This window comes from Myotis brandtii, unplaced genomic scaffold (assembly GCF_000412655.1).
Source record: "Myotis brandtii unplaced genomic scaffold, ASM41265v1 scaffold686, whole genome shotgun sequence".
Taxonomy (NCBI): domain Eukaryota; kingdom Metazoa; phylum Chordata; class Mammalia; order Chiroptera; family Vespertilionidae; genus Myotis; species Myotis brandtii.
The window spans coordinates 2,036,787-2,054,230 of record NW_005370683.1 but is presented as its reverse complement, the minus strand read 5'-3'; the positions used below and the strand labels follow the sequence as shown (position 1 = coordinate 2,054,230).

The 17,444-nt window shown below is 40.7% G+C and overlaps 1 protein-coding gene across 1 annotated transcript in view; it reads right to left on the bottom strand.

Moving 5' to 3' along the window:
• Window positions 1-17,438, bottom strand: part of PDZRN4 (PDZ domain containing ring finger 4) — a 351,386-nt gene extending 333,948 nt beyond the window's left edge. The window contains exons 1-3 of the mRNA XM_014529579.1: window positions 17,369-17,438; window positions 14,964-15,050; window positions 12,756-12,863 (exon numbers count right to left, since the gene is read on the bottom strand). Coding sequence (XP_014385065.1) covers window positions 12,756-12,863; window positions 14,964-15,050; window positions 17,369-17,419 — 246 coding nt within the window. The 5' untranslated portion in view covers window positions 17,420-17,438. The remainder of the gene's footprint in view (window positions 1-12,755; window positions 12,864-14,963; window positions 15,051-17,368) is intronic.
• Window positions 17,439-17,444: the final 6 nt, after the last annotated feature.

Below are 17,444 nucleotides of genomic sequence, written 5' to 3'. Positions count from 1 at the left end.
TACAAAAATGTTCAAAGCATCTATATATATAAAAGCCTAAGCGACCGTCGCAACCGAAACAACTGAATGGACAACTGAACAGCGTGGGGCGACCAGGGTGGCAGGGGGGTTAATGAGGGGCTACCAAATGACCGAACAGCAGGCTGCGTGGGGTGACCAGGCCAGCAGGGGGGCAGTTGGGGGTGACCAGGCCGACAGAGGTGGGCAGTGAGGGGTGATCAGGCCGGCAGAGGGGGCAGAAAGAGGTGACTCCAGGGGATGGGAGCGGGAGGTCAAGCCCAACCACTGTGGCTGGGAGCATAAGGGGCAGTGGCTGGGGATGGGAGGGGCAGCGGCTTGGAGGGGAAGGGGCAGCGGTTGGGAGCGGGAGGGCAAGACCAGCTGCAGGGGCTTGAAGCGGGAGCGAAGCCCGCCTCAGCGAGTTTCACTCCCTTCTCTGCTTTGCTCCAGCCGCATGAAGCCCTATTCTTGCAGGAATATTCCTGCAATGGGCCTCTAGTCTATATATATTAAAGCCTAAGCGACCTTCGCAACTGAAACAACCGAATGGACGACCAAACAGCGTGGGGCGCCCAGGGTGGCAGGGGGGTTAATGAGGGATGACCAAACGACTGAGCAGCAGGCTGCATGGGGTGACCAGGCCAGCGGGGAGGCAGTGAGGAGCGACCAAACAACTGAACAAGCAGGCTGCAAAGGGTGACCAGGCCGGCAGGGGTTGGGGGGCAGTGAGGGTGAGGGGCTACCAAATGACCGAACAGCAGGCTGCGTGGGGTGACCAGGCCAGCAGGGGGGCAGTTGGGGGTGACCAGGCCGACAGAGGTGGGCAGTGAGGGGTGATCAGGCCGGCAGAGGGGGCAGAAAGAGGTGACTAGGCCGGCGGGGGAGGCTTTTAGGGGTGACCAGGCTGGTGGTGGGAGCGACCAGGCTGGGAGGGGGGGCAGGTGGGGGTGACTAGGCCAGCAGTGAGGGCAGTTAGGGGTGATCAGTCAGGCAGGCAGGTGACCAGTTAGGAGCCAGTGGTCCCGGATTGTGAGAGGGATGTCCAACTGCCGGTTTTGGACATCCCCTGAGGGGTCCCGGATTGGAAAGGGTGAAGGCTGTGCTGAGGGGACCCCACCCCCTTGCATGAATTTTGTTCACTGGGCCTCTAGTTGTTATTATAATAATCTAGAACTAGTGATGCCACTGATGATCAAATTGATAACTAAAATGTGGTGTAGTCATATAGTCACACAATTATAAGAATGAAGAAACTACAGTCAGATGCAACATTGGTGAACTTCACCAACATGATTTTAAATAAAAAAGTCATATTCTAAAGAATACCTATTGAGTATTTCTATTTATACAAAATTTAAAAATGGCAAAACTTGGAGGAAGAATACAGGAGACTCCTGAAGTGCCTGTAATGATGTTTCTTGATCTGAATGCTGGCTGCATGGGTGACTTCACTTTATGCTCATTCATTGCACTAGATACTTAGGATTTGTGACTCTTCTGTAAAAATCTACTTAAGCATAAGCATCAAGCACCACTCTTGATTTAAGATGAGTATATTGTAGAAAAGTAAAGACAAGGGAAAATATTCAAGATAAGTATGATGAATAAAGTATCAGGGTTGCCACTACCTTTGGGCAGTATTCTATGTATTTGCTACAGGCCCTTATTACTGCATTTATAGGCAACTGTGGTACTCACCCACTAGTCTCCCTATCTCAAGTACCTTCACTTTCCAATCTATTTAAACATCAGTGAAGTCAAGTTTTGATTACTCTTCTAATCATTGCATTACTCATGTCATTCCCCTGTTCAAAAGTGATCACTGATTCCTCATTGCCTATACTGTAAGAACCTAATTCCTTAATCAAACATAAAATGGCTTCCATTAATTTCATCAAATCTGTTCCCCTGTTCAAAAGTGATCACTGATTCCTCATTGCCAAACTGTAAGAACCTAATTCCTTAACCAAACATAAAATGCCTTCCATTAATGTCATCAAATCTACTTTAACTAATTACACATTATCTACCTTGAATCATCTAGATATAACTCTTAATAATGGGTAGTGTCAGGTGATGGTTAAGGGCTTAGACCCAAGAACTCTTACTTGACCTCATTATCCTGAGGGAAATACAAATCAAAACCAGGATGAGATTCTACCTCTCACACCTGTTAGAATGACTGCCACCAAAAAGATAAGTGAAAACAAATGCTGGTGAGGATGTGGAGAAAAGGAAAGTCTTGTGTGCTGTTGTTGAGACTGTAAATTGGTGCAGCCACTATGAAAAATATAGAAGTTCCTCAAAAAACAGAATATTATTCAGTCATGAAAAAGAAAAAAACCCTGTCATTTGACACAACATAGATAAACCTGGAGAGCATTATGCTAAATGAGATTAGCCAGAAAAAAGACAAATACTGCATGGTATCACTTATATAAGGAACAAAAGAAGTCAAACTCATAGAAACAGAGTAGAAAATGGATTGTTTTATTTGACTAACATTTTAATAATTAATGATTTCTCTTCTAATTATGATTTCATAAAGTAAATATATTGTTTCCTTCAATATGAAACATTTTGTGGGTAAATTATCAAATTACCCAATTTTACATAACAATACCATAAATTCATTTTAATATTATGTATTCTTTAGCTATTCAGTGCTAAATTTTATCCTAATCTATATTATAAAAAATAACTACTTCCCTATCAAGTAAGCAGCACAGTCAATTGCTCATCTAATCATAGGAGTTCAAGATTTATTACCATACCTTTAGGGCAATATAAAATTGTTTAAAATATTTTAAACCATATAATGAATAATGCTTATTCTTTGGGGTTATTTGTTTTACTTGAAGATAATAATGAATTACCCAAGGTACTGATTACAAAAGGATAAGCTTCTTAAGAACACTCACTATCAACTGCTAAAAAAGAGGGAAGCTGAAAGGTACTGTCCATAAAGCCACTGGACTGTGTAGTGGCCACAATAATTCACAGGGTTGAGAGAACCAGGCACCAAATCCATGCCCTTTTCTCCTTTGTGATGCTTTCACATTGGAGTAGAAAGAACAATGTCTTAGGAAAGAATGGAGAAGTTTGTATTCCTGTCTATAGAAACACACCACAATTTACTAGCAATATAACAGCATGTATTCTACAAAAGGACAGCCTTCTTAAAATTGCCTTAAAGAGTTCCAGGCAACAAGCTCAATGAGTTCGTCCTTAAGCTTCCTCAGAAAGCGCCTCACACTGGGGCTACTGTTAATTATTCCAAGCAGCTCTCAGCAACAGAACTTCAAAGACTTTCCCTGGCCACTTCTCAGTGATCTAGGAAGCTTCTAACTGTCTTTTCACCAAACCATCTACAAAACTTGGAACCACTGAAAACATCTTTCATCTTTCCCATTCCTCTGTGGTTAATCATGTTTTTGTTCAATTCCATGTTCGGTCCAGTGCCATTTTCTACAAATCTGCTTTGCAGGCAAGCATGTGAATTCAGTCAGCTTTACCAGTGTTCAAGTTCAATAACAAAACTATGCATCAGGGTGAAGGCGGACACACATTTATTCAGATCCAATTCAAGAATTTACATAAGCAGAATATGAAACACTGTATTGTAGACTTGGGCTCTTTCTTATTTACAGACTAGAAGAAACAAGTGTAGAGAAATACAAATTTTTTCAGTCTATTATCACTAGATCACAGAGATTTTGAAACTTACAGCAAGTCTTCCCTGGTGATAAAGATGCAAAGAGAAGGAATAGGATGTAACAGGGACAGCCTTCAAGACCTGCCCACCTGGCACCTGAAAAGCCTTTGTATTTACACCATAATGCCTAAAATTTCGAGCTCAAAGTCTATGCATTCACTTATTCCATCAAAGAAAATGAACAGATTGCCTGTAGTTTGCCAGACACAATGCTAAGAGCAGGAGGGGTGCTGGAGCTATTAAGTTCAATAAAATTTTAAACCACATTTAAGAAACCTATACATTTGTGGGAGGAGAAGAACATCAAAGAATAAATACACAGCATAGCATATGAAAAATGCAATGAAAGTGAGAGGTATAAAAACCTACTGGCAACAGAGATAAGAGAATAATTCCCATTGGTGGATTTGAGGGGCGGCGTCAGGGAGTGGAGGATTTTTGAGGCTACTCAGAAACTTGCCAGTTCCTGAACAGTTGTGGGAGTGGGAGTGGGGTGAGAACACCAGGTAAAAAGAAAAGAAGGAATAAAGGCAGACAGGCATGAAGATAAGAAAGGGGAGGAGTTTCATGTTACGACAGTTGAGGGGAGTCTGAAAGGGAAAAAAAAATTTAAAAAGAATAAAGGTTTTGAAGGTCCATTTTTACTTCTTTAATAAATTTAGATTTTATCCTGTTGACAATGTAATGTGAATGAAGGACCTGATGACCTTAAGGAGGGGAAATAAAAAATAAGAAAAGACAACCCTGACAGTAATAGGCAACTTGAGTTGCAAATGGCTGAGACCGGGTGAAGGGAAAGTTTACTCCCAAAGCTACTGTGCTAGTCAAGGTGAAAATGATCAAAACTTGAGAGTCATTAAGGCGCTACCTCCAGTTAAAGTTCAGATACCCAGAGTGGGGCAAATCTATTACTCAAATATCTATCTGTGTTCCTAAAGACGAATGCTACAGAGAAATAAGAAAGAAGATGCCAGATGACTACGATCATTGAAGGAAACAGGAGGGCGAAACACACAAGACATGGCTTATTTTGAAATCTGACCTAAAATCAACTCGGAGCTCATTTTAAAATAAATCTCAGCAATGTACTAGGGGAGTTCCACTTGAAGATGTCAATATAGGAAGAGGCTGAACTCACCTCCTCCCACAGACATACCAAATCTACACTTGAATATGAAACAATTTCCTCTGGAAAAAACAAATCCAAGAAATTAGAAATGGCGGAGAGACACCTAGGCATCAGGTAAGTGAAAGGGGACCACAAAGAAGCGGGTAGCAAAGGCAGAGATACATTTTTGCCATAAACTCCATCCCTGGCACAGTGACCCACAATTGGAAACTCAAATCCTGGATCTTCTCCCTGAGCAGTGAGGGTTTGTACCCCACTCTGGGCACCCCAACTATTAAGACCGGCACCTGACAGACTAGCCCCCAAAACACACCTTGCTATGAAGACCAAAGTGGCGCTTGGCAAGCGGAAAAATGGCAGATAAAGACTTGAATGCAGATGCGCCCACCCAGGCCCTAGCACGGAAGCAGCGCTGCCGGTGGGTGGCATCCTCCATGCTCTCCCTCTGCCTTATAGAAGCTGGCAAACACCATCTTTCTCTTTTTTCTTTGTTTTCCTTTATTCTCTCCCCTCCCCCTTTGATTTCCCTGGAGGGCACCATCTTTGCACTCTCCCTCTGCCTCTCTCCAAAGCACCAGTAGCTCCTGGAGAGGATCTGTACACACATCTGGCGTCCTGATTTTACATCTGGTGACTCGGCTTTGGTAACTGCTAGGAGGGTCCGCCCCTTGATGGCTTGGCTCTGGAGGCCAGGCGGGCTTATGTTCCTGGGTTCCATGGGATCGTAATCCAAGAGATAGTTCTTAGCAGACAACTGCTCCCAGGGCACTGCCCAGAGCGTGGACAGAAGCACACCCCTCATCTTCCTAAGGAAGAGGCCTAGTGGCTTGACCAGGAGCTTTGGCCTTAGGGTAAGGCTTCTGGTTTGGCACACTCCTAGAGACCATGGAAGGGCTCTCAGGGGACAGAGGCCAGGGGACACCATCTCTGCTTGCTCTCCTTGGCTCGTTCCAGCTCACTGGGATCTTCCAGAAAGGAGCCCTTGCCTGGGGCCCTGATTTTTGCTGCTGCTGCCAGAGGACACCTCTCCATTGCCTGGTTCTGATGGCCTGAGGGGCTTGTGCTCCCAGTCCCCTAGGACTGTAACCGATGGAGAAAGAGTTCTTAAGCTGCCACCACTCCCAGGGCACAGCCAGAGGCAACAGGCCCGGGAGATGTCTTCCTGTGAAAGAGGCCTATTAGTTTATCATCCCAAGGGCAGCCTGAGGGGCATGCTTCTCATGGAACACACCTCTAAGGGCTGACATAAACCTTCTGAGACAGTGGAGGGCAGGCACTACCTTCCTGTTCTCGCTCTGCAGTGCTCCAGAGCTCCAGCATCTCTCAGAGCAGGACACTTCTATGTGTTTGGTCCCCAGTTTGGGTGGCTGCTGTCCAGAGGATGCCTTTTGGGTCCCATGGGATTGGAACAATGGGGAGACAGTTTTTGGAAGGCTACCATCCCCAGGACACTACACAGAAAGCAGGATGAGCCACCCCCAGCCTTTCTATGAAAGAGGCCTACTTGCTTGTCCTGGAGTTTCTGCCTTAGGGGAAGGCCTCGGGTTGGAACACATCAGAGTCTGTGGAAGTGCTCTCAGGGAACATAGGCCAGAGAGTCCATCTTTGTACGCTCCCTCTGCTTCGAGACAGCTCCCCAGTATTTTCTGCCTTAGGGGAAGGCCTCGGGTTGGAACACATCCAGAGGCTGTGGAAGTGCTCTCAGGGAACATAGGCCAGAGATCCCATCTTTGTACGCTCCCTTTGCTTCGATACAGCTCCCCAGTAACTCCCAGAAAGGAACGTATATACTCATCTGGATTTCCATACCTGCCACCCAGGGAAAACCTATAGATCGCCTGGCCCTGGTGGTCAGCAGGACTTATCCTTGCTGTCCCACAGGACTGTATGCATTTGCATACCTTAAAGGCTCCTAGCTAAGGATCGGGCTTCCAATAAGCCTGAATCTAGGTAATGACAGATTCCACCACCGCTTTGGGATACTGACAGGTCTTGGCATAGCCTGTATTAAAAATAAAATAGCATACTTGGACAGTCGATAGAAGACGGTGCTATATTATATGCACATATTCTACTATTTTCCTAAATAACCCCTGTCATTCTTTTCTCAAAAAGAATTGAACTACTACTTGGAGAACAGGAACACTAAATCAAATCTCCAATGTCATTCCACTAAGACTAGGTGGTGATGCCCATTTGTGTTTGGAACAAGTGAAGAAGCAGCTTCACGCTAGACCCTGCTTGGCCTCGTATAGGCAGAAAACAGGGCCTCTACCACATGAGCTACTTGGGAGCAGGAAACCGATGTTGTTGCTCCTTCATAACACAGAGTATGCCATCTGGCATCTATAGGAACTTAGTAAATAGTTGTTGAGTAACTGAATTAAATCATGAGTGTATAAAGTTTTCTCTCAATAGCCTTTTTTGCATCTGACTGTCCATATGAATATGTGAAAACTGTACAACTCAAAACTTCCTACATTTATGCATCCAAACTGTGGTGCCGATGGAAATGGGAATCACTGGAAGCTGGGAGAGAGTGACCTGGATTCTCCACAGAAGGAAAATACCCACCCCTGTCTTGGCTCTGTGCCCTGGAGAAGAAACGACCTTGCGTAAACTGAATGAGACACATCAGGCTCACAATAGTGGCTTCCAAAACCCTGCCGTGTGCCAGGCCCTTTGCGTACACAGTAACTATGAACGGCACAGAAATTGAGGCACAGCTGGCTTGCTCACGGCCACACGCATTTCAAGAGAGGCTGAACAGGAATTCCAGCCAGATTGCCTCAATTTCAGTATTCATCCTCTTCCCGCTTCACCACAGTAATTTTCAAGAGACATTAAACATATAATTATATAATAACTAGATCATGATGTTAAAAATATACTCAATGTAAGTAACATTTAATCATGATTACAAATCTCATTAAAATGCAATTCTTTACTTGCACTAACACGATTGCTTTTAGTTCTTTCTTAATTCTTTCAGATAATCAGTCAATGTTGTTTGAACAGTTAAAATACACTTACAAAATGTGGAATGACAATGTATTATTGAAGAGTTTAGTGATGTGTTCGAATTAATCAGCAATTTGCCAAAAAAAAAACAACAACAAAACACACACACACACACACACACACACACACACACACACACACACGTACACACACAAACAACTAATGGTCCACCAGATTTACAAGTGATCTACTAAAGTGAAAACTTGCAAATGCTTTTTCTGCATACACAGATTAGCATGGCTGCTCTGAGGTAGTACAGTGCACTGTGCCATCAGGCACATACAGCTGTAGCACATCATAGATCTGCTTCAACAGCATTCCTCCATGTTCAGCTCCGATCTGCATTTAAATTTCCTGCATTAACAGCTTTAATGGAACTGTGCAGAGCCTTAGGCAAATAAACATGATAACCACCAACAATTTTGACTATAGCAGTGAGAGTAGTCACATAAAATGCAGAAGATAGAACATTACAGAAAAAAAAAAGTGTAGCTGGCAGTCTGGAATAGTTAAGAAATTCTTGTTGAGACGTAGCATTTGTCAAGTTCTTTCTGCTAGTATTATACTCAGCACTTTCTAGAAAGTGCTACCCTGACATTTTTCAATGCGGGAACTGTTTCTAAAGTAAATGAAAATGCCTTGGGTGCTACATTTCATCATGATTTCAAGCTCAATACATAGAAGAGATTTTACTATGTACACTAATAAAAAAGTCTGCTTTCTGCTCCAAATTGTTCTTCTCACAGACTGCACAGACTTCCACCCCCAATCCCTGGTATCCAGAAGCTGGGAGACATCACACAGACTTGGCTAGGAGCTGGAGGAGGCGTAAGAAGAAGAAAGTGTGAACAAAGACCCATGAATGACTATCCACCCTTCTATTCACTTTCCCCACTCTGGGGTCATGATTGCACGGCCTGCTTTCAGCATCACAGACATAATGTTGCCGGTAGAAATGGGGTCCTTTCACAGAATTGTGAGGAAAGCATTTCAGGTGACCCACTCATGGGATGATGTAGTGCAGTGGTAAGGATTACTGAAACTGGAGCAAATGCAAAGGACCGTCCTGGGTTCAGCTTTTGTCCCTCTGGGGCCAAAGCCCAGCCTTGTCTTCATCAGGCCCAGAAATAAGGCCAGTGTCCAAAAATTCTGTACCATGCCACGGCAGTCCAGTTTAGTCTCTGTCCCCATCTGGCCAGCTTAGTCTGTTCTTGGCTGCACTTCAACAGTGCCCAGGCCTGCACTTGGAGCCCAGCTCCTGGGGGGTCACAGGTGGCTGCTAGTCCCACATGGCTGCTATGGAGCAAGAATGAGGATGCTCATGCACAAATGGGAGTGTTACCAGGCAAGAGAGCGCCAGAGCTTTGTTAAACTTGGATTACAGGATCTGGGCTTGAGAAAGATCAGGCACTTTTTCAAAATAACCAATCAATTTTCCAGTCCTTTGCAGGTTTGTGCTCAGCCCTCCCTCTAACCAATCCCTTTCCTGGATCTTATCTAATCCGACCCTTTTCCCAGGCTAGACACCTCCCCTTTATGGCTGCCACCCTGGCTTCTACTGCACATGCACTCAGCAGAGGACTTTCCCCTTTCTTATTTTCTCTCTCCCTCAGAAATCCCGGCTAATGACCAGTCTTGATGGGGGATTCCTTTTGCTTCCTTTCTTTATTAACATCTAGCTACCTATGTTAACAATAATAGACGAAGAGTTGCTGACAGCAGCAGTGAACTTTGATTCTCAACTCCCCTTGGGCATCTAACATGATGATACTTCAGTAATGCTACTGCCCTCTTAGAGAATTGTGCCTGAGCCTCTGATAGTGGGTCCTTTGAGTCCGGAAGGGGTGGAAACAGCATGCAAAAGACACTTTTATTTAGATCTACACTCTGGTGAATTCCTGGCCTAAGTGAACCTCTGTTACCACTAGAAAGTGGTAAATATGGTTTCTCATGGAACTGACTCCAAAACTAAATTTGCCTTGTTTTATGTGAAAAATATGACATAGATTTACCTTATGACTGTGATTGTTTTACGTTTAAGATCCTTGAATTGATTTGATCAGCTTCCCTGGAATACAGACTATTAAAAATATTATTTTGGAAGCTGTTAGCCTTTGTTAAAGTTTGGCAAAATTATTATATCTAATATTTTTATTAGAATTAGTAAAATCTCTTTAACCAATAGAACCAAATTTTTAATAACATATCTCCTTTCTCCTTCAACTGAATGACTTAAATTTTATTTTATAAGAACAATTCATAACTTGTTGTAATGTATGCTTTAAGCAATTAACTTGCCAGAATATTTTCAGCATGTATTCACTGTAAGTAAAAAATAAATTGTCTAACAGTTTCTTTTTTTTAAATTTCAGTCATATATCACTGAATTCAAAGCACTTGGCCATATGTCAGACTGTGGCAGGTAGGTCATATGAGTAGTTTCATAATATATGAACTATTGGTGCACTTTATACTGCTAACAAATTTATTTGTTGAACTATAGTTAAATCAGCATGGCCATTTGAAATTCACATTAGTTCAGTAAACAAATCACTGAGCACAAAAAAAGCCAAAAAAACCCTATTTTAAAATCTCTTTTTCTGCCGCTGCACATTTTAAATTAATCAATATATTTCTTATCAGTCTTCCACTGCTAAAAAATGTGAAAAGTTGACTGGCCCCACAATGGCAGATGAACTAAAATAACTGAAAAGCATCAAATATTTTTAATTGGTATATTGGGATCTTTTACACACACATATGCACAAGAACAAACATGCTACTTATTTAAATGTATATATAAAAAATAAAGTCAGACAAATATCTATTTACTTTGAAAAGATGATGGCATCACTGGACAACTAAATATGAGAGATCTATTTATAATAATCTCCCTTCCAGACTATTTCATGCTATTTAACAGACAACATTCCAGAAATATACATATCGTCTAACTTATTTCTTAACTGCAAATGCGGTCACATGAATCTATGCTAGAACTATAACAAAAATATGCATATTATTAGTATATCTTGGCATAAAAGACATGTTGATAAATCCTATCAATGAGGCAAATTTCAACCTCTTGTCATTTACTGTTAATATATGCATGTTGAGGTGATATTACAACTACAGCAGGTTATAAATCATAGTTTAGATTTCCAGGTTGATGTCTTTGACTTTATCTTATATGATTTAAATAAGGTTATTTTGATATATATTAGTAATTGTCTAAGATAGATGTCTAGATGAACTTCATTTATCAGCCATAGTTTTTATAGAATTACTTCTTTCCATTAACAAAACCAATAAATTTTTGATACTATACCAAAACATAAGACAAATTCTTCTTCCTCTTTTTGAAGGCAACATTAATGAAGCATGCATAACATTGTTACATAGTTAGAATAAATTATTTTCTAAATCCCTAGTACATGTTTCTATTGTGTGTATCTGTAAGTTTGTGTGTTAATTCAATATATGTATTCAATTCCACCAGCCCTTCCAATAGTATCAAATGCATGCCTTCCTTTTCCATTTAACTGGAAAAACCAAAAGGCTTTAGACATAAGGCAGAAAGCAAAAAGGACAAATGCTTTTGTTTGAATTATGTTGCCCTTTAAATTATACTGCACAAGTACAAGTAGAAATAGAACAATTCTAACTTTAGAAACTGTAGCATATAAATGTCTCCACTAGGCAAACTGTCAAGACAACCTGGATAGCGTCAGTGAAAGTAGGTCTGTCCTTTCTTGGCTATAAAACTGGAAGGAGAAAATCTTATTACCAGCGGCCTCTTCAGATAAAAATCGGTTTTGAAGCCAAAGCATCTCTTCTCTCTTCCTCAAAGTGCCTCGTCAGTTCATTTCTAAATGTTATGAGATCTTTTTTTTTTCCAAAAGAGAGAACTATTGGCTCTTCTATACTGTTTACCCCTATCCTAGGTAAAATTATTCAAAATTCAAAATTTTAATGAAAAAAAATGAAGATCTAAAACTCTATTCAAAGTATAATAAAGGAAACCAGTCTCCATCAAGATAGTTTATAGAAGCATTCATAAAGATAACATTAGTGAGTATATAACCTAGAATAAGTAGAATTTCCCCAAAAGAATGGCAGAGTCAAATACACCTTCCAAATTTCTATTCAGCCTTTACTAATACATTGGGAATAATCCCATTGACAACAGTACCTTAAACATTTTCAGTAACACTAAATAATACTATCTCAACCAGTTAAAATTCCAAAAGCACTGGGTTGGTGAATGGCAGTGTGACTCAAAATTCCATTATCATAGCCCAAATTTCAATAACTTCAAAGCATTTACTTTGCCAACCCCAAATACCACAATACAGCTACAACATACACTACAGAAAATGAAGAGTTCCCATCAGGTTTTTGCAATAGGAAAAAAAAAGTGCTTCCTTTCTTTTTTATGTGAAAAAGACAGGAAGAAGATAACCATATTAACTAAAAAGTACTAAAAGACATTTATAAATAAATCACACCCTGCATAATATACTAATCTCAAGTTTAAAAATAGTAAATTTCCTCACTAAAATGTCCTTCAGCAGATATCTATCATCCTTTCTTTGAAATGTTATAAAAATGAATCCCTTAATTATCACATAACTACCTTCACAGTTAATGGGGATAGACAATTATTAAAATAGAGACATTAATTAACACATTTAGAAACTTCATTAACACATTTAGATTTATTATTTTATCCCAATATCTAATAATTAATATAGGTGAGATATGCACTATATGCTCTAGTTCAATATACATTCTAATAAGTACCACGCCAAGGTAAAGCAATAAGTTTGGAAATTTAAAATGTCAAATATTTCTGCCACGAATCACATTTGTGTTTTATTATTGTCTTACCTCAATGATTTTGTCATGAATCTCCAAGCCTTCTGCTCTGTCAGCAGGTCCATTTTTCAAAATTTTTGAAACATAAATTCCTTCTCTTGATATTTCTTCTTGATCATTCTATTAAAAATATAACCATTAGCAGTAAGAAAGATGTAAACAAAGTTTTTAGTTGGATAAAGGACAATTTAGTAAATATCTCACTGCCAACCCTTCTTAACATGCAACTCTATTTCTTAACTGGGGATTTGACACTGAATTTTAACTTAACACCAGTCATTCATCAAGATGTCAGCTTTAATGAATGAGTCCAGCATCTCTGGCCAGATTATCTATTTACCTCATGTTTTCAAGTGTACATAAGAAACTATGGGGAAAGGGCATGTACAAGGCGATATCAACAGGCTCCTCAGTATGATTTATAGAGCATCTCATTTCTAAAGAGAGGGTATAATTTAAAAAGGTTGTAAGTTAAAGAAAACAAAAAGCATATCTAGCCTCACTATATAATTGGTTTGAGATGTGGTCATAGTCTTCAAAATATAATTTAGCCTCATAATGTGACAGATTTGGGAATATAGCTCTGGCTGTTTCTAGTCACAGGGAAGACTGGGAGCTTGCTGAAGTGTGAAATCCCAAAGGATCAACTCTAAGCAGCAAGAGAACCCATTCAAAGCTAATCGTTATACATTTCCAGGTGTAATGAGCCTAATGATTGAGTAAACCTCAAACATATAGCCAATATGGTACAAGTAGTACATGTTAGCCAGTCCCAGGAAACCAACTACAGTGCAAAACTTATTTAGGGAAAATGCCCAATATCCTATATAATAAAAGCCTAATATGTAACTCGACCCAACGATGGAATGACCGGTCACTATGATGTGAACTGACCACCAGGGGGCAGATGCTCAACGCAGGAGCTGCCCTCAGCCCGGAGACCCCAGGCCAGCCAAGGCGGGTGCCAGCAGGGGGCTCCCTGATCACCCCACAGATTGGCCCTGATGGCCAGCCAGGCCTAGGGACCCTACCCATGCACAAATTTTGTGCATCAGGCCTCTAGTCTTATAATAATACATCATATAATTTTAAATGCCATTTCACATGGCAGGTTAAATAACATTTTTCTCCTTAATTAGTCTTCCTCAGCATGAATATTAAGAGGCTCTAAAAAATGGCCAATGTCACCCAAATGTCAAACACCTAACTAGCATTCATAACAATATTCCTTAGGGGGAAATGAAACAAAAATTATATGATGAAAAGACGTCTATTTTTTTCCATAATAAATGGGGACTGTCCTAGAGACAGAAGCAAAGCAGTCATTAGTTGCTAGGTTTTTCAGATGCTAAACACAAAGAGGAAATATGCCATTGCCATCCTGACCTAAATAGAGCATATGGCCAACAACTCTGAGACAGTTCCCCTGGACAACATCTGCATTGCAGGATGCAAAAATTTCACGGCAGTTTATTGAGAAAATTAAAGAACATGATTTTTTTAAAAGCTTCACCACCTTTTTCTAGTTAGAGTGAAAATTAAGTTGATGTAGTATTTAAAGGATATGATAGAACTTGCAACTACAGCACAGAATATGGTAAAAATTATAACCCATGCGTTTTGAAAACAGTTGACATCCATGTAGAAAGTATTATTCATTCAATTAAATAAAAGAATTGATTTGCGGAGTCAAAAATATTTCAAACCTGCTCTTGTCCTTTAACATAGCATTTCCTATGTAACTGTGAAAACAATATCCCTTATTTCAAAACTGATTTTAATGGTTCATTCATTCATTCAGCATATACTGCCTGGTCTGTGTAAGCATCTGAAAACTGATCAACTTAACATAATCAATAGGAGGTGCAAGCAGGCAATACAATTGCCTAATATTATTAAATAGAAATTGCCTATACACATTACTGTGAAATAGGTTTATTTAAGAAATTTGCCAATGGCGCCATACAAGGTAGATAAAATGTGAAATGTACTCTTTTCTTTTTAAGTAGTAAAGAGAAGGAAGTTTTTAGCTGTTTTGCTTTGTTTTTCTAAAAAAATATATAGGTATGTACAGGAATATTTGCAATAAGGAAACTATTTAATCACAAGCATAATTTTAAAGATCAAACCAGATGCTTTTTGTACTAAAAATCCACAAATGAAAACTAAGTTATTATTTTATAAGCAAAGAGTGAGCTATGCATTAACAAGGTGGGTTACCTGATTTGGTCGACCTCCAATAATATTGAATCCCAAAGTGTCATTTTCTCGTTCTAATAGAATGGTGAATGGCTTATGTTCTCCACCCTGGAAGAAAGGGGATAAAATAGCAAACTCCGTAAAAATATACATAAAAATAAATAAATTCTAGAGTAAAGCTTTTTCCCACACTGTAAATAAATTAACATTTGAAAGGGGAAAACTTACAATTAAGGATGGCTGAATTTGAGGGAAGGTTAATTTATTCCTAAATTCACTTTGAAAGTGTGTATTTGAAGGGAACAACCATGCATGTGAGAAAAATAACTATTTTCAACTAAATGGCATTGCATTTTTACACATTAAGCAGCTTTGATTCTAATGCATTCATTGTTTAATTCTGACTTCACTGTAATTTAAAACAGAATTCTGATTTAGCTTTGCAAGTGTTCTTATTCTTTTCCTCTATTACAAAGGAGTGACATACATTGTTAAAGGATCTGAGAATTATTCTATGTAAAAATTTCACCTCGGAAAGTCTGAATGAATAGTGAACTATTTATACAATTCTTTCCACTCTACTATTTGGATTATTATTGTCATACAGGATATGACAGGTTACAGTAATCCCAATTTTAAATAGTATTCTTATTGGGTTTTGCATAACTCCTGAAGATTAGATAATAAAAAAAAAAGCCCAGAGGGGAGTTAAACACATAGGAATTATATCTGCAACCTGTTCATTAATAAAGACTATTTTAAAAATAAGATAAAGTAGTGCCAGACTAGAGGAGTTTGTTTTGTTTATGGCTATGGATGTTAACTATCCTAAGATATCATATGTTTGGCAATGGGCAATTACTTCAGAATGATAAAATCGCATAAGCATCTTTACCGCTGCTACCCTCATAACCCCCTTTCCCCAGGAGCTTTTCCCAGGCAGCGTGCACAGCAGCCCCTACTGGTGGTGGGAAAACATTTCTGAGGAGCACAGAGAAGCCTGATAATTAAGTCTGCAAATCATGGGCAGTTTTTCCTCACTTCTGAGGCCATAGCTTGACTTTTTGAATGGACTTCTCCGTCATATAATTCTAGCTGTTACTCCTTTCCATTAGCTATTGCTTCCCTAAGACCTTGAAACCCGAGCTGGCACTACAAAGCAAATTTCTGGCTTCTCTCTAGCTCTTCTCATTTGTAAATTTATCTGGATAGAAATAGGATAGAGAAAGAATAGGTAGTATCCAGTCTTTTCATTAAGCAGTGTGCTTCCGTTTATCAGAGTAGAAACATTTTAGCCCTTCACATTTCTTTTCTTTTTCTTTCTTTTTTTTTTTTTTTTTTTTTTTTTTTTTTTTTTTTAGGTGCAAGGGCAGAAGCGTCTTAAGTCCAGGCCTGAGTTGGAGGGAGTCCCAAATGGGAAGCACCCCGGGTTGCCCCTCCCCAGAACCAGGACGCTGAAGAATGGAAACAGCTCCTTGAATGGAGTGCAAGTCCTGCTAAACCCCTGCTCACCATGGCAGCGACCAACAATGTCAAACACTGTGCAGAAGTCCTCCAGAAGAGAAGTAACAGCTTTATAAACAAGGGGTGCTGCAAAGAGGCTTGTTTATTCGGTCTAAAAGCAGGCAGCCCACGAGCACACCACCACCACCACCACCACCACCACCACCACCACCACCACCACCACCACCACCACCACCACCACCACCACCACCACCACCACCACCACCACACACACCATCACCACCACCACCACCACCACCACCACCACCACCAATACTGAAACAAGAAGGCAGGTAAGGGTTATTAAGGGAAGGTGGGGGTGATGCAAAGAACTCTTCAGGTCTAAAACAAATATCATCTCTTAATCTCTTAACTCTAGTTCCCCACATCCCTGACGTTCCCTGCACTGAGTAGAAGGTGGCTGATATGGGCAGTGTGACAGGGAAACCAAGTCATTTGGAGCCAATGGAGGGGGTTACTTAAGCAGGCCGCAGGGTGCTGGTGCAGTGGGAGAGGGAGGCAGGGATGGAGAGGTCCCTGCTTCCTGGTCTCAGGTAAGGGCCAACGGTACAAAATATAGGCAGAGAGGGTAAGGGCAGGAGTCAGAAGGAGGGGAACAAGGTTTCTGGGTGAGCAAATGAGTTTTCCTAATAACCTCCTTCTTCGTGGAAAAGTTGGAATTGAAGCTGTTTAACTCTTCCCAATCCTCATATAAACAGAAAGGGAGCAATCCTTGCTGACTGCACTACTGAGACATTGGGAAGATGAAGAATCGTATAGTAACATCGGGGCGGGTGGATGGGTCCTCCTGCATGGTAAGGAAGGGCATCCATCACCTTCCAGGGAGTCCTGAACTACAGAACGAACCTTCCTCTTTCCACCCCGACCAATCCTGCCCCGGGGGCCTCGCCCTCCGCGCTTACCCGGCCGTGGCCGCCGCCCAGGTCCCTGGCGAAGTTGCGGACGTGAGCCATGTACTGGGCGAACTTGTCCCGGTAC